Source organism: Mauremys mutica, chromosome 6 (assembly GCF_020497125.1).
Source record: "Mauremys mutica isolate MM-2020 ecotype Southern chromosome 6, ASM2049712v1, whole genome shotgun sequence".
NCBI lineage: Eukaryota > Metazoa > Chordata > Testudines > Geoemydidae > Mauremys > Mauremys mutica.
Genome location: NC_059077.1, coordinates 56,511,494 through 56,536,102, shown reverse-complemented (window position 1 = coordinate 56,536,102; position 24,609 = coordinate 56,511,494). Strand labels below are relative to the sequence as shown.

General features: G+C 39.7%; 1 protein-coding gene across 1 annotated transcript in view; it reads left to right on the top strand.

The window, feature by feature from the left end:
- FAM172A (family with sequence similarity 172 member A) overlaps positions 1–21,975 on the top strand; it is a 340,598-nt gene extending 318,623 nt beyond the window's left edge. The window contains 1 exon segment of the mRNA XM_045022184.1: positions 18,780–21,975. Coding sequence (XP_044878119.1) covers positions 18,780–18,922 — 143 coding nt within the window. The 3' untranslated portion in view covers positions 18,923–21,975.
- The last annotated feature ends 2,634 nt before the right edge of the window (positions 21,976–24,609 follow it).

The following is a 24,609-nucleotide window of genomic DNA, read 5'->3' as shown; positions in this document are numbered from 1 at the left end:
AAACAAAACAAAACAAAACAAAAACTAACCCCACCTTTAGTCCAAGGCAGGGACTTGACATGGGAAATTTCAGCCCAAATAGTTAAGATTTGGCAAAGTTATAAGCAATTGAAAACAGGGTCTTGTAATGGGCAGTGTTAAGTAATGAACTGTAAACGATGCTACAAGCTCCACCTATAATATTCTGCTGGTATTATTTTGACCTGTTTAGTCTTAATTACTTAAGGTGTCGTTTGACCAAAAAAAAAATCTGCCTTCCACACTTCAGGAATCTGTACAAGGCATTGAAATGCTAAGGAATTCTCTGTCCCCAGATCTTCCATAACTATGTACAAACTTCCAGCCTACCAAAGTTTTTGTACTTTGTTATGATAATCATGTCCTTGACAGATTGATTTATTTATCTTACCAGAGCATTTTTTATTAGTATGTGCATTACGAATGGAGTGCAATTAGTGTAGCCTCTGCTTTTGCTTTTACTATATTTGCACCACAAGTTCAGGTACATGATCCCTTAAAGATGCATCCTTGGTACCTTGTGAGTATAACATAGAAAATAAAAATGTATCCGGAGGTAAGATGTTCCTCTTTCAGATTAAAGACAAAAACACTTGTTCTGCTCCTGCACTTAAGAATCACAGGGAAACTCCTGAAGGCAAGATTGTATCTGAAAAAGTACCCCGGCCTATGGGGGCCAGGAAGTTCTGCAGGATTCCCATTATAGTTACCGTTGTGTTCTTCCACCTGGAGACAGGGCTTGTTTTCCCCGCCTCACCCGGTTGACGAAATTGAGGCCCTGGCCCATGGATATTCCAAAATCCCTGGGGTGAGGCACAGAGTCATCTAAACACAATCTCTGTGCTTTTAGCCCCTGGCAACTCTGTCAGCTTCACTGCAGCTGTACTACTAGTGATTCCTGGCAGCAGCTACCCTTTTCAAAGGGAGCTTCCTGCAGCAGAGGCAGTCCTGTGGTAATGTATTACAGCTTCTGACTATGTTAAATGTACAGGGACATCTCTGTTGGGTGCAGAGAAGATGATTTTACATCCCCTCTCTGAGTCCTCCTCAGGTCAGCCCATTCCTCCCTGGCCTGTCCACCACATTTTCCCTCACAGATCCCCAGATATCCAGTTTAAATATGGCCTCAGTTATCCTCAATCCTTAGTCAGATAAAATCCCACTGGCTTCCAGGAGAGTTGTGTTTGAGTATGGACTGAGTAAAAACTAAGTCGGGATATCAAGGATTTGGCTTGTGTTTTAATGTTGAGTTAGTATTAACTTATTGTAACTTCTTATCAGTAACCCAATATGTTACAATTGGATAATTTGATTATAGGGCTACAGAATGCACAACAAAGCATTCTCGTCATTCTGAGCTGAAAAACAAGTATAAAACAGACATATTCTTGACTGAAAGATCTTTTTTCTAGTTAGTCATGGCTTTTGTTCACAATAGATTTTTTTAAAATGCTGAAAGAAATGTTTTCTCAACACATGCATATATTATGGTTATAACATTTCATTTCTCCCTAGACTGAGGAAGAATGTACTGTACATACTGAATCCACAGTGCCAGTTTTCCTTAACTGCCTGTTCAGTGAGCTTCCCTCTTACTTCACTCTACAGGAGATTCAGTTTTCATATTAACTCATTGCAGGATCTTTTATGAACAGTGACTATCAAACTGTGCTGGTGGGCACATTTGTGCATGCTGGTACTGTTCTCTACTAACTTCCGTTCCCACGTCAGTCTTTCACACCACACTCCAGTTCTTCTGTTTATCAGCAGTTGTTTTAAACTTATTTCTAGAAAACAACCTGGAGTGGTTTAGACAAACCAAACCAAATTAGAGCAATAATTATTAAAAGACGTGTACAGGACACAAACAATAGAATTCCCCACTTGTATTTAATTTTTCTCATGTTTATCTCATACAAAATTTGTGGGCCAACTGTGGCAGTAACTAATAATGTTAATAGAAGATGACAGAAAATGTCAGCTGAGTGATCCTGCACAGGGAAATTCCTCTGGCATGCTCTTGTGATTGTATTCTAATTTTATAGAAAACTGGGATTCGGCATTTGAAAAGGCAATTTGAATCACCAGGTTTTTCCAATTTCTTCCTCTTCCAGATATACTTTCCTATCAGACCCTTGCCTCTCCATCACCAACTCTCAGGGCTTACCAGTTTTCCCACTGAGAAGGGCTTTCTTCAGAACACATTAACACCCTCCATAATTGGTTAGCCAACTAACTCTTTAGTGATGTGAGGCTCTGCCTTTCTCCAGGTCTCTTAGAGGCTGAGTGTTCTTACCAGCACTACAAGTGTAGGCACTGATCCTGCAGTGAGACTCCATGCAGAAGGATCAGAACCATGTTTTTCAATTTAAATTGAATTTGGACACAAACCAATGTCATAAAACGTCATAATTTTTCTCTTTTTTTCACCCTCCCTATTATTAAATGAAACTGTAAATTGCATATTCATCACTGCAATTACCAATAATAAGGTGACATGTAGGTAGGGTTGGGAGCATGCTGATATGTATGAAAAACAAATTTGGTAAAAGTGAGTCAATACCATGTTGTTATTATTTGTATTACAGAAGGCCCTCAGAGCCCCAGTAATGGTAAGGATCCTGTTGTGCTATGCACTGTACAAACACTGAACAGAAAGATGGTCCCAGTCCCAAAGAGCATGCTCTCTAAGTATAAGAGACAACTGATGGATACAGACAGATGGGGAAGTACAAGGAAACAATGAAGCAATATTGTCTAAATAGACAAGACAGACAGGTAGGAGAAGGGGTGTAAAACACAAGCAGAATGAACAACGTGATGGCATCAAATGTCATGTTAGTTCCACATTTGAGGGAGGGGTATGACATAGAAGAGGCTAAGCGCTAAACTGAAAGAGAAGGGAAGGAAAGAGAATTGGTAGGAATTGGCAAGGAGGAGAGGGGAGGATAGGCAGGTGTGAAGTGAAGCTGAGGTGAAAAGACTATGAGGGAGACAGAGGGAGAAGGTTGGAGCAAACAGCCCATCAGCACAGGACAGAGAAAGTCAGGCCATAACAAGCTCGTAAATAGAATTTACCTGAACACTGAAATAGCTAAAAGCTACTCCCTAGGCACCCACATGTCAGATGTCAGAAACTGGACTAGACAGCAAGGCCCTGATTCTGGGCTGCATCCTGTTACCTTTAAAAGGGGAGTCCCTGGTGATGAAGGACCAGCTGAGACCACAGCTCAGAGATGTGACAGAGGAAGGAGGACTGTAGCCAATGCACTCTGCACTGTGGGTGTTCTGGACAGCCTTCCTGGGGATTATTGCAAGTAAAGCATAAGAGCAGCTCCTGAGACTATTCTATGTTATGCCAGTGAGAACTTTTGTTAATGTGACTTTTAATTTATATGTCCCCCTCTGCCATTTCTTGTCACCTTCTTCCTAAGTTTCTAGCCCACTTCTTTGTTGTGTTTGTCACAGACAAAGGCAAGACTTTGGCTGCCATTTCCATTTGCTCTACTAAGTTTTCTTTTTCCCCCAGGAAGCCCCCAGTTTTGAGTGCTGTTTCATGGGCCTTCAATTTAGAGTCTGACTCTCTTGTAGAAACAAACAGACAAGAAGTGTGGGTATGGCCCGACTCCAGTTTCTATGGTCTTAGCTAGGTTGCTATAATTTATGGCTCCATTTTGAGGCCTGTGTTACTGGACATATAATTTTGTTTCACTTTCACAAAACTTTCTTCAATATCTCATTGGTTCCTATGTATCCAGTGGCACTTCGTAGCCTCCCAAAACAAAACACCAAGATGTAGAGACCGTGACTGAGAAAGTGAAACATCTTTGACCCTTTGCTTGATTCTGTGGCACATTTTTGTGCAAGGTAACTACTGATTTAGAGGACATAAAAGATGAACACACATGGTGAAAAGCAGAATGTTTTGCACACTTCTAGGCATGTCAGCTATTTTCCATGTAGAGGTGGTGGAGGGTTAATTGGGGATTACATTGCAGCATTATGGTCATTAATTTTGAATGCTCCCTCTAATGGCATCTTTGAGGTTACCTATTAGGAAGTGTGATATTTTGCATTTTAGTTAAATTTAGTGTAATTCACATCTGCAAGGCTTTAATGAATTGGTGCTTATTCTTAAATTGCTGGTTTCCATGTTATGGGAACTTCAGACCATCCCATACCTGATATAGACTGATAAACTTGAAGGCCTGAAAGGACATCGTGATCATCTAGTCTGATCTCATTCACAGCGCAGGACACGGAACCTCACCCACACACTCTTGCACTAGACCCATAATCTTTGGCTGAGTTACTGAAGTCCTCAAATCATGATTTAAAGACTTCGACTTACAGAGAATCCTCCATTTACACTAGTTTAAACCTGCAAGTGACCCGTGCCCCATGCTGCAGAGGAAGGCAACCTCCCCCCACCCCCCAAGGTTTCTGAATTAGGATGTGAAAGTAGTGAAGCACATGATGGTAAAATTAAGTTTCTGAGTAGTTCTAAAACAAATGTGTTTGTGACATTCAACAGCTGGGATAGAATTTTTACAGACTCTTTTTCTGATTTATTGTTACTGTATAGACTTTGGAAATTGATGTTGGGCACTGATTCATCTGTGGAGCTATGATTATGAGTATAGTGTTTCCCCAACTTAGTTGATTCTTGCATCACAGTTCACCTCATTGGACTATAATAGGAGCAGATCTGTATTGATTACTGTGACTTACAGGGGGAAAAAAATCTTTGCACTTCACATTGGGTATAAATTATAAATAACATCTCTAAAGGCTGTGAGTTACAGAAACAGCATTCGTCTGAGACATCCACATGTAAAGCTGTTGTAGTGGTTATTAACTTTATGATTGCAGTACTGGTGTACTTGACCCACAGCAATGATCACTGTCCATAAAATCTTGCAGACTGGTCTCAGTCACCTGCCTTTTTCAGTATTGTTCATTAGCACAGACCTCCAAAGGTCACTCTAATAACCAGAGGGTCAAGGTGCACTACATCAGTATAAATTCATTGGTGAAACAACAACATTATCTTCTCTCTGTCTTCTCTACTAACATAGAGATGTAGAACTATATAGATAGTACATATAGGTCTTCTGAATAAATTCTGTGTGTATTGCATTTATCTTCACAAATGAGGAGACTGACATCTCTGAAATGGAATAGCTATGAATGAATTATTGGACATCTTCTCATGAGTGGATAAATGTTATATCAGACAAAAGTAATCATGTAACACAAATATACATTTGTTTTTTCAGTATTCTGAGACATTTTAGACTTATTTTATGTTACATTAGGAATTACAATATTAAAAGATGAGCTGAGATGCTTTTAAGCCATCCCAAAAAATTGAACTTACAATTATTTATTTAGGATTTGTATTCTGGTAGTATCAAGAGATCTCAGCCCGAATGTGCTAGACACTGTACAGAAAACAAATGCATTTCCTTTCAGTACAATCACAAAAAATCTAGTAAATCACCAGTTAAGCCAAGATTCACATGTGCCTTACCACTCAAACATCATAATACCCAAATATATGCAGTCTTCTCAGCTCTGTAGCAGACTCCATTTCCACCACAACCTGAATTCCAACCTCAGCTACTTGACAGGGAGGCACTAAAAGCTCGGTCATAGAGCACTGGCCTGTGACTCTGGGTTCTAGTTTTGTCACTGTCTTGTTGGGTGAACTTTGAAAAGTCATGGCCCCTCTCTGTGCCTCTGTTTCCTCAACTCTGAAATTAAGATAATGGTGCTGACGTCCCTTGCTTTAATAGCTGCTAATGAAAAGCACTAGATAAGAGCTAAGTATTCTTATGACACTAATCAAGAACATTTCTCATAAGAATTGGTATTTTCAGGGAGTTATACCTTGTGGAACTTACTCTGGAGTTTAAATATTTGTTGCTCACAAAGTTCCAACAAAATAGTTTGAACTAACACAATATATTTAAAAGATACGCATTCATTTTTAAACATTAGAATCTGAGTAACTCAAACTTGTCTTTAATTTTTAAAAAATATTCAAGTATTCTCTTACTAATTAGGGGATTGGCACTTTTTAAACACTGAGTCCTGCATGTGTGCTGTTGTATGCAATTTTATAAGGATTTTTCCTGAGTGACCAAATACTAATTTCATGAAGGGATAAAGAGCATCCATTTTAAAAACATTTATTAACACTTTAACATATATTATAAAATGCTACCATAAGCTATCATGTAAATAAAATAATTTCACATATTGTCTACACACTATTTCACTTCATTGTGAAGAGCTCTGTGTAGCTCAAAAGCTTCTCTCTTTCACCAGCAGAAGTTGGTCCAATAAAAGATATTACCTCACCCACCTTGTCTCTCTAAGTAAATGATAACTTTTCAAAAGTCAATAGCCACGTATTTCTGATTGTCCATACACACTGGTACATGCTGTCGTGAGTTTTAAAAGTCCATAATCATGGAACCCTCTTATATTGGAGTCCTTTTTTTCCGCAGAAAGGCTTTGATGTTATGGAGATGTTCACTGTAACCCACACTGCTGTTTGCACAATAGAATTTTCACACCCTGTGAACAGTGGCTCAGTGAACAGACGTTATGTGGGAAATTATGGGAGTTGGAGGGGGACAGAATCCACCCACCCAGCCCACAGGCGGTTTACAGTGCTACAGTGTAAGTACACATCCAGTGGCCCCTCTTTTAGCTGGATCCAAAGGTCCCCTTAAGCCTCCTTATACTGAACTCATTGGAAGCCTGTCTCAGTCCACATATGGTAGATGCAGAAGCCCCATTGCATGGCTTTTTTGCTGCTGGTAGTCCACTGTGTTAGGCTTCCGCAGGTGGGTGGCAGCTTGGAGAGCCTTGTACAGAATTCTACTCTGACAGAATTCAGGAGTTTCACTCTTCTTCACTATAATGAATTTCTCTGGCCCCAGTCCTTTGGTTTGGCTGTGCTACACTCAACTATACTTTAGCCAAAGGTGGCTCTATGCCACATTTGTGCTTTCTATCCCTGAGGTTGCCAAGGCCCAGTCTTGATGCTGGTGCAAATTAGAGCAGACCCTGGGCTATTATATCTTGTGCCAGCCGGTAATAGCCTGCTCAGCTGCCACTGCCCATATCCACCATGGATGTGCACTGGGGGCCTGTCTTAGAGCCATCTATGCAAACTCTGCACCATTCAAGGAGTCACCCAGCTGGCCAATTACCCAAAGAGCTGGAACAGCACAAAGGGACTGGAAATGGGGCAGCTGATCTGGTCTTTTATAGCTAAATTCGCTATCAGTGAGTTCTATTGTATTTATGTAATAGATGAGATCTGTTGTATGTCAGTGCGTATGTGCTTATATGACAAAGTTTTTTAAACTATTGGGTTCAAAGAAACAAAGGTTTTGACTAGAACCAACCAACCCAAAGCTAAAACTCTAGGCTGGTACTCTATTCATTTATTTCATTGTAACTACTCTCTCTAGGGCCATATGTAGCCCCAGACTACCATGTTAATGACAGCTCCTTCTTAGACTGAGAGCAGTATATGGTCCTTACTGTGTAAGCCATTTCAGTTGTTTTGAAGCAATAACATTATCTAAAAAGAGAAAATGCCTTGATGTATGATTACCCAAGTGAATGACATTGTGACTTTCACTTCTTTAGCCAGGTAGGATTAAGAGAGGCAAACAGGTGGATTCCCACTCTTCTGGGATACAGCTGACTGCCATCAGTGCTTTAATAACTAATAGTATAAAATGATAACTGCAGTAGTACTATCCTCCTTTTTCCATACTGCTTCACAAACCTGCATTGCCTGATGCAAGCTTATTTAGGGCAATATTGGAGGGGGAGGGAGGTGGGGGGAGTGTATGTCCTAGTAAACATACAAAATATTATGTCTGGCTCTACAGAGGTAATATCCTAGAAACTAGAGGTAACATGTTTTAGGATATCTTGCCCTTCCCTGCTATTGCTGCACATGAGTCTATAACTTCCTTTGGAACAGGGGTTCTCAGACTTTTGTACTGGTGACCCCTTTCACACAGCAAGCTCTGAGTGTGACCCCCCTTACACATTAAAAACACTTGTTTATATATTTAACGCCATTATAAATGCTGGAGCCAAAGTGGCATTTTGGGTGGAGGGTGACAGCTCGCGACCCCCCCCCATGTAATAACCTTGTGACCCCCTGAGGGGTCCCGACCCCCAGTTTGAGAACTCCTGCTTTGGAAGATTAGTCCACTGTCTAAAGGGGCTGATATATTTGTCCTGATATTCAGCCTAAATTTTAATGTATTTAGTGTTATCCTGTTATGCCATATTGGATCCTCTTTAAACTATTTCCTTCCTTCCTTTTAGGTGATTATTCTATCCATGACTTAGTTCTTTAAATATTCCCCCAGAATATTCCCCAGAAGTCAATGCTTTTATCAGGGGCGGCTCCAGGCACCAGCATGCCAAGCGTTTGCTTGGGGTGGCAAGCCGCGGGGGGTGCTCTGCCGGTCGCCGCAAGGGCAGTAGGCAGGCTGCCTTCAGCAGCATGCCTGCGGAGGGTCCGCTGGTCCCGCGGCTTCGGCGGACCTCCCGCAGGCAAGCCACCGAAGGCAGCCTGCCTGCTGTGTTTGGGGCGGCAAAATACCTAGAGCCGCCCCTGGCTTTTATCTTGTTAGTCATTTTTGTTGCTTCTTTCTTAAATCCTTTCAAACTGTTGACTTCTTTGTGGTATTGAGGTGTCTAGAATTGTATCCTGTGTGCATGCAGTGGTTCTCATGGTCAGTGGTTTTCAAACCTCTTGAGCCAATGGACCCATTCATTGCCCAGTTTTTCAAAGTTCTCATTCTCCCTGTAAAAAATATTTACGGATTTGTCCTGAGAGATTTTTTTTCTCTCCTTCTTCAATCTTGCTGGTGATGCTGCAGGAGTGTTTACTCTTTCAGAGGTTTTGGGAACTGGGGATAAACTGGCAGAATAAAATATTCGCAAAAGACTAAATAATTTCCAGGAAATATTTTCCAACTTTAGATGGATGTTCATGAGGTCCTTACCTCAGCAATTAAAAAAAAACAACAACAAAATTTACCCTCTTTTGATACAACCTGGTATTTTCCAAGGTAACAATTAAATTGATTATAAAAAAATTAAAAATAACTTTATGATAGAGGCAGTTTAATCACATAAGTGGATGAATTCTATCAGAGGCAGGGAAATTCGCTCACACACAAATGTGAACAGCATATCCAGACTTCCATTATATACCCATTTCCATCTGCTTATACATTTCTGAAAAATTCTTCTTTCTGGATTACATTTTCCATGCTTGCTGTTTTAAGGAAAGAATTATTAAAATCCATTCACTTCCTAGAGTTATGGAAAGGTGAATATTTCCCATTTTAGTAAATTTAGAGAGGTTTTTCTTCCTGTACATGGCATCAAAATGGCTGCTCTTTACAACTGGAAACATTCCAACTGTCTATCTTCACTGAGAACTAAGCCCTGAGTTTAACAGAGCTTAAGGCCATCCTGGGCCTTTAGATCATCTAGTCTGACCTCCTGTATATCGCAGTTCATTAAATTTAACTACCCATATACTGAGTCTGGTGAGTTTAGTTAGACCAAAGCATTTCAGTCCTCAGGAGACTAAACTGTTTTGAGCAACACAGTCTTCTGCAATTATTATGTGTGTTTATACCCAGATGATCGTAGCAGGTGATCCATACCCAACGTTACAGAGGAAGGCGAAAAACCCTAAGGTCCCTGCCAATCTGACCTGAACCTTTACCAACCTCAAATCTGGTGTCCCATCTCCAGCTGTGGCCAATCTCTGGTGATTCAGTGGAAGGTGGGAGGAAAAAAATACATCTGGCCTGTTGTATGGTGAAGAGGGGGGAATTTTATTCCCTGATCCCTGCATGTATAAGTGTGGTAGTAACTTAATAAATATTGGAGCCACAAAACTCATGGGAGTGCTAAGTTAGAAACCTAACTAATATCTGCATCAATAGTTTTCATCATAGTAAGATTTCAATGCAGAATGTTGACACCAGGGGCGGCTTCAGGCACCAGCGCACCAAGCGTGTGCCTGGGGCTGCAAACCGCGATGGGGCGCCTGCCGGTTGCTGTGAGGATGGCAGTCAGGCCGCCTCCGGCGGCATGCCTGTGGGAGGTCCGCTGGTCCCGCAACTTCAGCAGCAATTCGACGGTGGGTATGCCGAAGGCGCGGGACCGGCAGACCTCCTGCAGGCATGCCGCCGAAGGCTGCCTGACTGCTGTGCTTGGGGCGGCAGAATACATAGAGCCGCCCCTGGCTGACACTGCGGTAGATTTCATTCCCATTAAAGTCAGTGGCAAAATTCTCATTGAGTAAGATCAAGCTCCTTTGGAACTGTGATATTAACTGCTCCGCTAAGGGCCAAATCCTGAGATGTAGAGTATCCTTAATTCACTTTGAAGTCAATGGGATCTGAGGGTCAGCAATAGCTCACAGAATCAGACCTTGGGGTAGCATTGTAGTTAATATCTGTGGAGAAACTTCTCAACCTAGAAAGTTTTCTCTGCAGAAATATTTCAGTGCAAAGAGTTTTATATTGAAAACCCTCTGCTCTGGTGCAGCATGGAAAGCCTTTGTCCTGCATATCTTGTAAACTCCACAGGATGGAACCACTGTTCTGCATAATTTGTAAGTGCCACAGAAGGAGATTTTTGTCCTGCACAGTTGGCAAACGCTGAAGGAGGACACCTTTGTCCTGCACAGCTGGTAATCACTGCAAGAGCAAATTATGGGGAATCTGTTAGTGAAGCCAGCAGAGCTTGTACATTCTGCAAGCTCAGTAATTTCAACTGAAGGAGTTTGTAAACTCTTCTAGCCAAAGAGCTCTCTTGTTTTTGGACTTTTTTTCCTTGGGGGGGCCGGAGAAGAAAATGAAAATTAAACTACAGTCATAAGTGTATGTACAAATAAACCCTGAGATGACTGATTAATCAATTGCTCACTCATTTTTGTATGTACATTTTTGTAAACATGGAGCAAAGCTCATTTTGTTATTTCCTGTTTTTATTTGTATACTACCTAGCTTCCTTCTTATTATTTCTCAGTCCTTACTAGTGTTTCCTTTACCTGCAATTTAATGTATCATCTGCATAATTAATTTAATTAATTAATATGCAGTTTGTTCATTCTTCCAGATCATTAATAATCATGTTTAAAAGAAACTAACCTATTACCAATCCTTTGACACCTCCCCCAACCCACTGCTTTGATATTTATCATTACTCATTGTTCATAGTGCTTTATCCAGTTTTCAAGCTAAGTGACATTGCTCATTTTCAAGACAGTTTGAATTAGTTTAACAAGTACATTTTCATAAGACAATGAACCAAATGCTTTACTTCAGTCTAGATATAGCGGGCCTGATTCGCCGTTATGCTACTCCAGGTTTAAGCCAGTGTAACTCCAAAGTAATACCGTCTAGAATCAAGGGCAATGTATAAATCTATATCTACTGCAGTCTAGATATAATGCCTATTTCTATGTCTGTATCGCTATCACTATCAATCTCTAGTTAGCTAGTGATAGCTATACAACAATCTAAAAATAGAGATAATGGTAACCACAGACCACTAGAGTGCTGAAAGCTATAATCCATTGTGTGTCTGTTCACCAGGTTGCAGGCCAGGTAGAAATGGCACACAGCGAGACCTATAGAAAAAGGCACCATAACAGATAGTCCCATCATCTACTAATTTTTGTGATTCAATCAAGAAAAGTGATTGATTTTGAGATATTTATTGCTAAAAATCTATACTTATTTAATCTTAATGTTCCTGTTACCAAAAGGTGCTTGCAGATTTTTTATTTTAATATTGTTCTATTATTTTATTAAGATTTGAAGTTAAATTTATCAGATGGTAATTTCTCTTTATTCTTTTTTTAAAGAAAATTAGCACCACGTTTGCTTTTTTCCTCCCAGTCCTCTGATACCTACCTGCTTCTGCATGAGTTTTCAGAAATAATTGCCAGTAGTTCAGCAAGTTCATTAGCTGATTCCCTTAAGACCCTGAGATCTATGTCATCCAGACCTGATGATTTGTATATTCAGGTTTTCCAAGTATTCCCTTTCCAGCTTTTTTTTTTTTACCAACAGCTTTATTGACAAGGTCTTTATTACTTCTAATTGTCAATACCTCTTTTCTTTATTGTTCCTGATATACTGATTTTAAAAGCAGTTCACCATCTTAACCATATAGAATAATTTGTTTATTTAATCTCATTTAATAACAGATCTATTTTCTCCCTAGTATTCCTTTTCCTCCTGATATACGGTACTTGTTAAATATATAAATATAGGTCTTCCTGTTCTCCTTTATCCCTTTGGCTAACAGTAAATCATTCTCGTCTTTACTGCCCTTATCTTTTCACTCCAATCCTTAGCTAACTGTCCATATTTTAATTAGGATACTTGCCTGATACCCCTTTTCCAAGATAGATTCTTTTTTACCCTCCATTCTTTGAGCAGCGGCATATTATTGCCTAGGCTGACAAGGCCTAGGCCTAGGGCGGCAAATTTGCAGGGGCAGCAAATTTATAATAGCAGCATTTTTGTAATCATGGCATAAGTGATGACGCAATTCTACCAATCATAGCGCATATTGAAACCACCAATGACGGCGCGACGCCATTTAGTAAACATACTCGCGAGAATCCTAAACATTAATAATATGACCGTAAGGAAGAAATTAAGCAGTTCTCAGTTCAAAATAAAATATTATACAAAAGAAAGAAAGGGAAAATGAAATGATAGCAAAAATGCACAAAATAGATTCCTTTGTTGTATCAGTTAGTGCCGACAGTGAGACAGAAAAAATAGTTGAAAGTAGTAGTGAAATAAAACGTGAAAATATTGGTGTTGATATTGAAAATATTGATGTTTAATAAGTTCATATGGGGCCGGAGTCGGCAATTATTTCAGGGCCTAGGGGCGGCAAAATCATTAATCCGCCACTGTCTTTGAGCAGTTCCTCATAAAGTCACATTGGCTGCTTCTGTTGGCATATTATAGAATGTTTTAACTGTGTTCTACATTCATGGATTTTCATGTGTCTTCCCATTACAGCTTGCTCCTTAGATTTTACAGGTCCCCAAGCAATTTATTTCTTGAAGCCTTTATACCGCTGTATTCTATCAACCCATTGCTTAATATAGTATGTTGATTCAAATAGCTTTTAATCGCTTGAATATTTCCTATTATGTCACGTTCCCAAACAATTCTTTCTATTGGTAAGAAGTAGATTCACAATGGTTTCTCATGTAGCTTATCTAGATTGATCTAGTAGCTAAGAATATGATTGAGATCTAGGAGACCTAGATTTTATTTCTGATTTTGCCCTGACTTGCAGAAGGGATAAAAACCTCATGTCTCTGGGTTTAAACCAATCTCTAACGATGAGGTATTAGGATCTTCAGGGAGCACATTGTCCCACATCTGCCTGCTAGGGGTTCTTGCATATTCCTTGGAGGCATCTAGTGACAGAATACTGGACTAGATGGCCCATGGGTCTGGTCCAGCATGGCAATTCCTGTGTTCCTAGGACCTTGGATAAGTCAGTTATTGTATCTATGCCTCAGTTAACCATCTGAACATAGGTATAATAATAATCTTTGTAAAGTACTTTAAAATCTTCACATAAAAGATGCTATATAATTGCAAAAATGTGTTATAAAGTAGTTAAGTATGATTATTCTCTGTGTTCTTGATCATGGAGTAACAGAGATATTTCTTTGGTGATCAGTATTTAGTTGTATTTTTTTAGAGTGGTAGCCGTGTTAGTCTATATCAGCAAAAACAGCGAGGAGTCCCTGTGGCACCTTAGAGACTCACAAATGTATTTGGGCATAAGCTTTCATGGGCTAGAATCCACTTCAGATGGTTGTCAGGTGATGATGTGGGTTCTAGCCCACAAAAGCTTATGCTCAAATACATTTGTTAGTCTCTAAGGTGCCACAAGGACTCCTCATTGTTTTAGTTGTATTTTGTTACTCAACGGATGTCTCAGTACGTTTTTTTTTGTTTTTTTTAAATGAGTGCAGGATCCTGTGCGTCTAGGCTCCTCTATAGTTGGTCCCTTAACTTGTCATGTTCATTCTTTATTCCTGAAGCCGTACAGAAGATGTCCAATTTCATCTTTATTTTATGTTACTTGTATTTTTGCCCAAAGTACTTTGTTGATACTCTTTTCATTTATATTGGTTAGAGCTGAGTGAATTTGGAAATTCCATCCTGTGAGACATTCTGACATTTCAACACGATTTTGTCTCAAATCAAGATGATAAATTGTAATTTCAATTTTTTTCCCAGAATGGAAATTCTGAACCATTTTAATTTGGAATTGTCTAAATGTTTTGTTTTTACATTTTTTATCACAGTGAAATATTTTTACTTTTCCAAAATTGAAATGTTTCTGAATGGATCTGAAATTATTTGTTTTGAGTCAGATATTAAACTGCATTTTCCCACAATGGCACGTTGCCTTATAGGAGTTATAGCTCAGGAGCCTTTTGACTCTATTCTTTCTTTATGAGCCAGGCTCCCTGCCCAAACTACATTTCGCACAATGCACCAAATCATGTGACTCCCATGTTACCCAGCACAACATGATCAGAGGAAAGTCCACATTGCTTTAGGGGAGCTAGCAGTCATCTAGGAAGCCGGACCTACAGGAGAGAATGGAGGGGCCGAACTCCAACTCTCATAGGGCAATATGCCACAAAGGATATACAGTTTAATGTTTTGTTGAACTGATTTGAAACAAAACATTTCAGGTCCATTCAAAAAATGAAATATTCTGATTTGGGTCAAACCAACCCAAAATTAAATACGAGGGAAATAAATATTTTCAGCCAAATCAAAATGTTCCTTTGGAAAATGTTAAATTTGTGAAACCCTCATTTTCTGTCAGAAACTCATTCTAATGGAAAATCCTCAACCAGCTCTACTATTGGTTTTGCAAATATTTATGACATATAATGCTAACTCTTCTATTCTTCCCTTTCTGTCTTCCTTGTATAGATCATACTCTTCAGTGTTACTATTCTATTTGGAGAACCATGCCACCAAATCTATTATGCCTACTAGGGCATGCTGTCATTTAGTATAACTTCTAGCTCATGTTGCTTATGTCCAGTATCCCTTGCAATTTTCTAGATTTTTTGCATAAATAATAAATGTACTACCTTTATAGTGTTTAAGTTTATAGGATACATTTTGCTCTCTCTTCAATGGGAGCTGAAGGTGCATATTTGAAGGCAAATGTTGACCGTTAAAGGGCCATGAAGGGCAGCGTAGAGAGTTGACAAGGTAACAAGGCTGAGTTTTTGTTTTTGTCTTTTCTGTATTACTCAAGCAAAGAGTCATCATAATCCTAGAAACTAAACAGCCATGGTAGAGATTTTATCACCAGAGAAATTGTTCATCCGTCAGTAAGATTGTTGCTAGGAAAGGGAAAATAAAGAGAGGGAGTTAAAATTGCTTTAGACCATTGAGTCATCAGGCCCTCTAGGTTCAAAGCCTGAATTGTTTTTGGAGAGGGATGGGGTAAAAGAGTTGCTGTAGGAAAGCTTAAACTGATCAGTGTCTCAATAACATTGGTGTGTGATCTCTGAGGAAATGAGCAGGGTGCATGGGGAAAGGAGAGATGGAGGAAAGGAGGGGAAGACAATTAAAACAAAGTTTCTTGGACATCGTTTTTGTCATTCTTTGTTTCTGAAGAAGCTCTTTCACAAAGAAGAAATATAAATGATAAAGAATAAAAACAGTGTTATATTCTCTGCATCCAATTTAATCTAAATCTAGGCCAACAGAAATGAATATGGGTATGTGTAGAGAGATAGAAGTCTGGAGTGGCAGTGTACTGTGTGTATGCCTTTTGGGGTGTGGTAGTTGAGCTGTGTGTGTAGGAACCAAGAGTGAAGATGTGGTGGCTGTCTGCCCATAGAGACTCAATGTGATGTTAAATGTGTGCACAGACAAGGAATCTTAGGTGGTAGAAGTGGCTGTATGGGGAATATTGCCTATGCAAGAGTGGTTAAGGAATACCTGGTGGTGAGGTTTCTGTAAATGGTGGCTTGTGGAGAGATACTGTTCTTGTATAAGGAGTGTCTATATTTGTGTGTAGTTGCAACATGTCTTTATGTAAACAGGTCTCTATAGGGGTTAACATCTTTGTGTAAGGGGTGTGTGGTGTCAGTGGATTGTTTCCCTATAAGGGTGCCTTTCTGGTGGAAAGATATGTGGAGGATTGTGGATTGTCTTTTTGTGAAGGAGGAGCTATATCTTTATGTGGTGGTGAGGTGTCTATTTGTGATAATGAGGTGTTCCTGTATAGAGGTGGGGAGTCTGTGTAAAGTGTAATTTTGTGGTGGTTGTCTGTGTAGGTTCAGGGGTAGTCAATTATTTTTTGTCAAGGTCCAAATTTCTTGATCAAGGTATACTCAAGGTCCGGACTCCAGAGGAACATTTTTTCACACTGCAATAACAATAATGCTAATAATAAGTAAATAAAAAGATTTCATGGTCCGTTCAAAAGTATCTGGTTGTCCGGATTTGGCCTCGGTCCACCTGTTGACAACTACTGTTGTAGGGTGCAATAGATTTGTCTGTGATGAGCATGATGTCTGTAGATGTGATGGCTTGTCTCCAGGTAAAGGGTGTCTGTGAGGGAATACCTGCATTTGGTTCTGGGGGTTTTTTTTGTTTAAAAGGTGTGTGTGGAGAAATTTCTGTGAGATGTGCTGGATGGTCTGTGTAATGGATATCTGTGTTTGGAGAGAGGTATATGTATGTGATGTGGATTGTCTTTTCTAAAAGGTGTTAGTGGAGGAGTGGTGTGTGTATTAGCTGATTGCCTTTTTGTGAAAGGTGTTTATGGGGTGGGGAGATATCCATGTGTCTCGTGGATTGTCTCAGTAAAAGGTTTCTGTGGGGGACATGTGTAGTGAATTGTTTTTGAAAAGTGCATCAGCATTGGGGGATATATGTGTTATTGTGAGGGAGGTGTGTGTGCAAAGGGTGTCTCTGAAGGGGGCTATCTCTGTGGGAGTGGTGGTGTCTGTGAAAGGAATATAGGTGTGGTGGTGGATTGTCATTGTGTAAACAATGTCTGTAGGGGGATAGCTGTGTGGGGTGTCTTTGTTAGCAATGCCTTCCCTTGTCTCTGCGTGTTGCTGCAGGGACTCAGTTGTCAGTAGCAGCTCTTTTAGGGGCCACTGCCGTCACAAAGTCACCCACCCACCCCACACTATAGATCTCTCCTCTGGGTAGGCCACGGCCATCATGTCCTTTATTGTTGTAACTCCCAGATTGTGATACTGTCACAAAACTGTTGCTAGGCAACAAATGTGGTTACCAGGTCTCAGCGAATAGCTGAAGGGGAAAGCGAAGTGTTGCACCATTGTAGAGTAACCATAGCAATGACCTACTATTACAGACTAAAGAATTATCATTAACAATGTTAAAGTATCAAACGGAGGCCCAGGATCCAGAGACTTCCAGGCAGCATCTCTGCATAATTGGGTTATCTAGGAAGAGATCCCAACTCTTTCAGAGCACTTGGCTCCTTATCTGTATGAGAGGGTGGGGTTTTAGAATTATTATTGTTGTTGTTTGTTTTTATTTATAGAAACAAATGTGCCGTGCAGTTAAGGGCCCACGGGTAACAGTAAAAACACATGCGCGTAATACAGTTTACACAAATGCATTTTTACGCTGGGGAAGGAACCGCAGGAAAGGTTCACTTTTCTGCTGGATACAGTGTACGGGCTTACTGGTAACAGGGCTGGTTAAAGTGACCATTATTTGTTGTTTAAAGCCATCTATTCTGACTGCCCCTGTTTCAATCAGTGCCAAAGGGGAACCGGGATTCAGTTACAGAAGCGGTTACTCATGTCCTAAAAACTAAATTCCGTTGTCTTAAAGTTGGGCCAGACACTTAGCTCCTTTCATGAAATTGACCTTGGAAATGCAAGTGCCAGTTTAGCAGTGGGATTCTCATTTTTACCCAGGACTCTTTCGGAGCCTGTGAACCCTGAGGAGCTGGAATGAAATAAAGTGATCACTGTTAGCTCCCGATGGACTTCGTAGTTCTCCCCATTTTGTATGGAGTTCCTGCGAATGTCTTGTAATGATAGGCTCCCCTGTCAATAGAAGTCACAGCACGCGTTATCTCCGTTGTGGGGGCTCTGGGACAAACCAGGAGTGTGTTTTACCTTATGAACTTATTCGCTTGTTGAGGTTACTTGGCAAAATGCATGGCTAGACGGTAGCGCGCTGTGGAATGAAAGGACTTGAAATGTGTTTTAGTGACTCCATTCTGGGACGGTACTTGACAAGGCTTCGCTTGCCAGAGTTTGTGCGGGGAAAAGTAATAAGCACACGCCCTTTTCGGACTTGTTTTTAGTGCAAGGCTCTGCTCTTTTCATATCATGTAGTCCACGTATATAACTAAAACCCTGCACACTACTCAACACGAGAATACACCTGTGAGTGTTGTGATCAGAAGGGGTGGGGGTCTTTAATGACACCAATTTGTTCAAGTCCCTCTCGTAAGACTGAAACATGGAGCTTTTGAGAGGGACCAGCAAATAGCACTCGACGTTTATTTTGTGTTGTGTGTTATGCTGAACAATGACTTGCAGCAACAAAACGACCCCAAACCAAATCAAACTGTGATTTATTTATTTTTATTTTTATTGTATTTTGCAGGGACCGAGCGTCATGAGCTAACTTCCTGGAAGAGTTTTCCGTCTATTTTCAAATTCTTCAGTGAAGCATCCGAGGCAAAGAACAGTTCAGTCAAACTAGCCCCAACACGACGCTCCAACAGAATCAAATACGAAGAGCTTTAAGAGGAGAAAAACATCTCTTCGCTGCTTGTTTTCTGCAAGCAGGCTCCCAGCCCCTCATTAGATTGTTTTCTTCCTAGAGCACAGGGTCGTGATGTATACATCTAAAGAGCGTTTTGCATTATTTCTAGATGAGTGCAACTGTCAAAGCAATATGGGTTCACTGGTTGTGCTTCCTGTGGGCTGTAGCTTGGGTTTCGTGCTGCCCATCAGTGCGCAGATTAAGGCTGACAGCAGTACTGCACAGTGCAGCATGGTGCAGCTCTAATTGCCCTGACATAGCCCTGCACCGAGCTGATACCAGAGTTTAACAGCTTCTTCGTGGTCCTATCGCCTACAGGATTTTGCTGCTTCCTTCCAGGGTTCACTTTTCTTTCTTGCTTGCTTGCTTTCTCTGACAGGAGCAAACTTTAGGTTTTATGCATTTTTAACGGAATTGCTTTTCAATAATTGGTCCAGGTAGATTTCTCTCCCCTCTTCCTCCTCCCTACTCTTCTTCAGCCTTTAAAATGCTCAGACATCTTTCTAACAATGGAATATTTTTGTTTGTGCTTTTTAGGGGGGTTATTTAAGCCATAATGACTCAATCTAAATTTAAAAAATAGCACAAAGACGATGGTGTAGTATTTGGATTTATAAATATGAATCGTTCCCTGTAGCTCTAACCAGATATTTTTTTCTTTTGAGACCAGAGGAGAGACTGTGCATAAAATAGCTCCTAAGAAATAATAAATTAATGAATAGGTATTTCTATGGAGGATCGTCTCTGAATTTAAAATAAGGTTTCTAATAAATCTGTACACTACAGAAGGAAAGGACTAAATTTAAACCAGAATGAACCGATGCTATTTATGCTGAAATCTTTTGCTTCGTGATTTTAGGATTCCCGTTTTTACAGAGTTTGTATCTCTGAATAATTTTAAATCACGAGCTGTGATACATGTTTTAGTGAAAAATGTAACATAGATTAAATACCTGTATTTAAAATTTACTTTTAGAACTTGGTTGATACGTTTATTTTTTATTCTAATAGAATGTCTATTTTCAGACAAAGCAAAATATAAATTACTCTTTTTAAAGAGGGACATAATTTTGAATAGTAAAAAAATGAATATTTACAATCAATAGTCTTTTCTTCTCTGGGACCAAATGAGATGAACTCTTCACACTTTCCATGTTCTGCAGATAAGGGGTCCAAGAACTTTGGTCCAAATTTATGGGAAAGTCTCTTTGTATAAAGATTTTTTCCTTCTTTGGCATTATTTGTAGAACTCCACTTGCTTTTGAAAGTTCTACCTTAAAATGCCAATTGCTTTGTACTTTACCAATTCAGCAACCGTCTGGACCACACTGTGAATTATGATAGCATAAATAAATAAAAAGTCATGAATTACAGATTTTGCTGATTTTTTAATTCAAAGATGCTTACATTGTCATATTCGGAATTGTTAATAACTGTAATGCCTCATCATCCTGTAATTAGTTTTTGATTCAACACAAGCCTAGATTCCATATTTCTTTCAAAGTGTTTGCAAAAATAATGTTCCTGCCTTATACACCTGGTAAAATATACAGCCAGTTTCACCGAATTTAAACGATCAGAAAAATCATTGAAATTGCAGACCTCGGAGAGAAGTGTTTTTAGTAATAGTAGCTGATGTCAGCAACTTTTAACTGCTAATGTCTGATAAGCAACAATACGTGCCTGATACCGTGTCTGGCATGCAAGTACACTAATTAGTTCGTATAGTTTGATGAAGCTAAATTAAAGTGATCTTTTCTTCAGTGGTCATGTCTGCATCGCCTCTGATGTTATTAGAGCAGAGGCAAAGAAGACAAAAATCAAAACGGTATTTCATCCAACTGCTGTGTTACTTCAAACCAGTCACATCGTCGGCAGCCACCACATGGGTTTGTGATACTGACCCCTTTTTAATGTAATTTTTCCCATTTCGGAGTTGAATGGAGGAATTTAGTACGGAAGGGGTGAGGGTAGGGGGCTATTGTTGTTAATACGATGTTTTAAAGTGTTTAATGTGAATTTCAATGTATTTTGTCTGGGGTAAACGTACCAGTAACCGAATCATGTCACTTCAGTGTAAGGAGAGATTCTTCCGGATCTTTCCATTTTATTTGCTAACGTCTTTTCTTTGGTTTCATAAAGTGTGTGCAGTGCTTAGTGTTGGAAGGTCACAATTAGCCAGCTGTAATACTCCATGTATATACACCAGGCATTTAGCTAACCTGTGGTGTTTTTCAGTTCGCACATTACTTCTTTCAGCAACCTGCGCTTGTAACAAGAGGAAATCACTGTAAAATTGCCTGCTATAATCTGCAGTCTTCTCTCCATTACAGCTTCACTCCCTTTTGTAAATGTCCCTTACACATGGAGGTCACTGTGTTTCCTGAGTTAGACTTTCGCAAGCAAGACACGAGGGGTTTTGCGAGCTGTGGAGCTTCCCAAAGCAAAATCCACGTCTGCCACTGAGCAGCTTCCAGTGTAATCATACTTCTCAACTTAACCTGTTGATTATGGGTTTGCTGTATAGACGTAATAATATGGTTCACCTCATTTCTCCCCAAGTAACTTCATGCTGTCGGTGCTGGCCACCTGCCTGGGCTGGCCTGTCACCCATTTACGCCGTTTGTACCCCTCCCTGGTTTGTTTCCACTCTGATCAGTGTATCATGTGAATAAGGTTTTAACTCGTTGATTTGCATTTCATATGTGTAGTTCTGTGCTTAAATGCAGAGACGGGGGGGGGGAGGGGAAGGGTGTTTGAAAAAAGCTCTCAAACAAATCCTGCAACCGTCAAACTCTTACCACTGGGAATGCATGAGGGGGTTTTCCAAGGTGCCAAATATCACAACATTAATCTATTTTTTTATTTTAATGGAAATTAAGTGCAAAAAAATTCTGCTGTAATAAATACCCCTTTAAAAGTGTCTTTCTCGTGCTCTACTTGACTTGCGTTTTTGCTTATGTAAAGAACTGCAGGGAGTTCTTATGAATTGTATATTTCTGTTTACACTTTAAAAATAATAAAAAAATCTTTTCTCTTCTAATGTTCAGTTGTTTCCTCATAAACATTTTGCTCTTCCAAGCAGCTTGTAGATGTTAATAAAAACGTGAACCAATACTGAATGGCGCAATAACATATCAATAGTTTAAATCTTGCTGGTGGTTGTCTGACTCTGTTGAAACGGTAATAGCCTAATGTCAACTTAACATGACAGCCCTTTAGTCTTTGTTGACTTCACATTGCCTACATCTATATGTCTGAGATGATTAAGCATAAGACAAAATCCTCTCCTAGATATTTTGAAATTGAAAGTGGATGCTCGGTTGTTCTGATATAAAAATGTAATGTACAAATTTAGCAACTCCCTCTTCCTAAAAGTGGGAAAGGAAAATCTCCTTCACTTCTTGCTTTGTTTGGTTCTCTTCTTACCGTAAAGGACATTTGGGATTAAGGGACTAGACATCAGAGACAAAAAAGTGATGTATTATTAGTGTACCAAAACTACCCAGAGACTGGAGTCAACGGAGATCATTGGAGAGCGGAAGTGCCATCCTGCTTCCGTAGTTACAAGGAGAAGACCACTAGTTGGGTTCTTCCTATTTCCGCTTGTTTATTAGGAAACAAACACATTTAGCCCGGGTTTGCCAAATGGAGAGACTCGAGTTAATGATAGATGGTTATTACAGTGACTTCGATGGTTTATCAACCCTTTACCACACACTTGGGCTTTGCAGTAATTTAAGCTGTCGGTACCCAAACGTAGTTAAAGTTTCTTATCTAGGTAGGCGGGACCTGTTTTACCACCAAAATGTGTATCAGATCGAGAATCCAGGAAGGTCTCTCTCTCCATTTAAATATGGATTTTTTTCCCTTGCTTGTTCCAGAGTGACTAACTAGGAGCCTCTTGAATTGTTTCTCTTCCTTTTAACTAATAGTCCATTAATCTCAATGCGATAAAATAAAATAAAAATCAGTTTGAGCCTGGGAAAAAGTTGTAAGCAACACTTAACAAAGCCTCAGCCCCCTCCTTGCAAAAGCAGCAGCTTTGTCATCCTGGGTTGGACTGGAAGCAACATAGAGTGTCCTAAATGTGAAGAATGTTCACTCTGAGCATAAGCTGTTGAAAGGGGAAAATAACACAAAGTCGATTAACAGTGATTCTAGAATAGATGAAACCATCAAAGCATTCCAGCGTTTATCTCCAAATCTGTGTAGTGTAAAAAGGTAACAATGATCGTCTTAAACCACACTTAGGAGGGATGAATGTTGATTTAATTGATTCATTTGGATCGATGTTTTTAAAGTTTCACACCACTGATCTTTCATGTAGTGATGTCTTTAGCAGTCAGCGGTCTGACATGAGCCTTCTCAGATTTCATCACTGGGAAGCTCCATGACATCTGAAATTATGCAACAGACTGTGGAATGGTAACTTTGGGACTGGGAGACCCAAATGGCAAAAAAGATGTAAGAGAAGGATTGAATTTGAAGGGGTCTTGTTAGTTTGTCACAAATGAGTACACATTGTAACTGAATCACAAGGCTGAACCCTGCACCTTCCTCCTCCCTCCTTTCTCCTCCCCCCCTCCCACCCCGCGCTCGCAATTTTGAAAGGTTTAAAATGACTGAGTGGGAAAATCAGCCCTTAAACATTGTGCCAAATAGTACATTTTTTACTGTTAAAATATAGTTCACCCTGTTTAGTAAACAGCGGGGGTTAGAAAAACTTCCCATTTGTTTAGCCATTCAAACATAGCCCGTCTGGGAAGAACTCTTCAGCTGAATTTATAATTTTCAACACTTTGATTATAGGAAATAATTTGGATTTGACTTTTGCGGTCTTAATCAAAGGAAGGTGTGGGGGATTTAATGAAAAATAAGCACATATCTTTTCTGGCACTGCCACGCAACACTGAATGTTTTTCCCTCTAGGAATTTCACTCAAAAGTACAAATGAAAAGTGTCATATCTAAGAAAATATTGCACCGTACTCTACATTAAAGTCAATCCAAATAAAAATAACCTTCCAAGAATCTCTCTCTCTAACATGCATTATGTTGACATACTCGATACAGTGTGAAAAATGAACTTCTCCAGAAACTTGGTAGGAGATATCATTTGTCACTATACCATCCATCATAAGACCACAAATTTTCACTTTTCTGTCCCATTTTGGATTGCATGTGTTTGTGAGTATTTCACTAGATCAGTGACAGCTCTTTATTTGCATAATTATATGCTCTGGTCTGAAGAGAAAAACTAACCCCCAAATTTCATGGGTCACCAAACTGCGACAATCAATGTTTTATCACGTATGCTAAGCAAAACCTAAGAAACTATATGAAGTTTCTTGGAGAGTTTTTACTCCTCAGAAAATTAAAGATTTTGTGCCCCTTGAATAGATGCAAAACTCTTTCCAAGCTCTTTGTAACTGAGTTCTGTTTGAAGGCAAAAACTAGAGATTAACACGAAGATCTGAAGTTTAGCCCCACTAGCATTACTTCAAAGTAGATTTAGACAAGCAGCTTTAGTGCGCTTGGAAACTTCGCTATTCTAAATACTGTATCTCAGATTTACAGCAGCAACAACCAAAAAAGGTAAATATGGTTTGGCCCATCGACCTCCCGCCCCATCTAACATATAGTTAAGGGAGGGTTTGAAGTTTTAT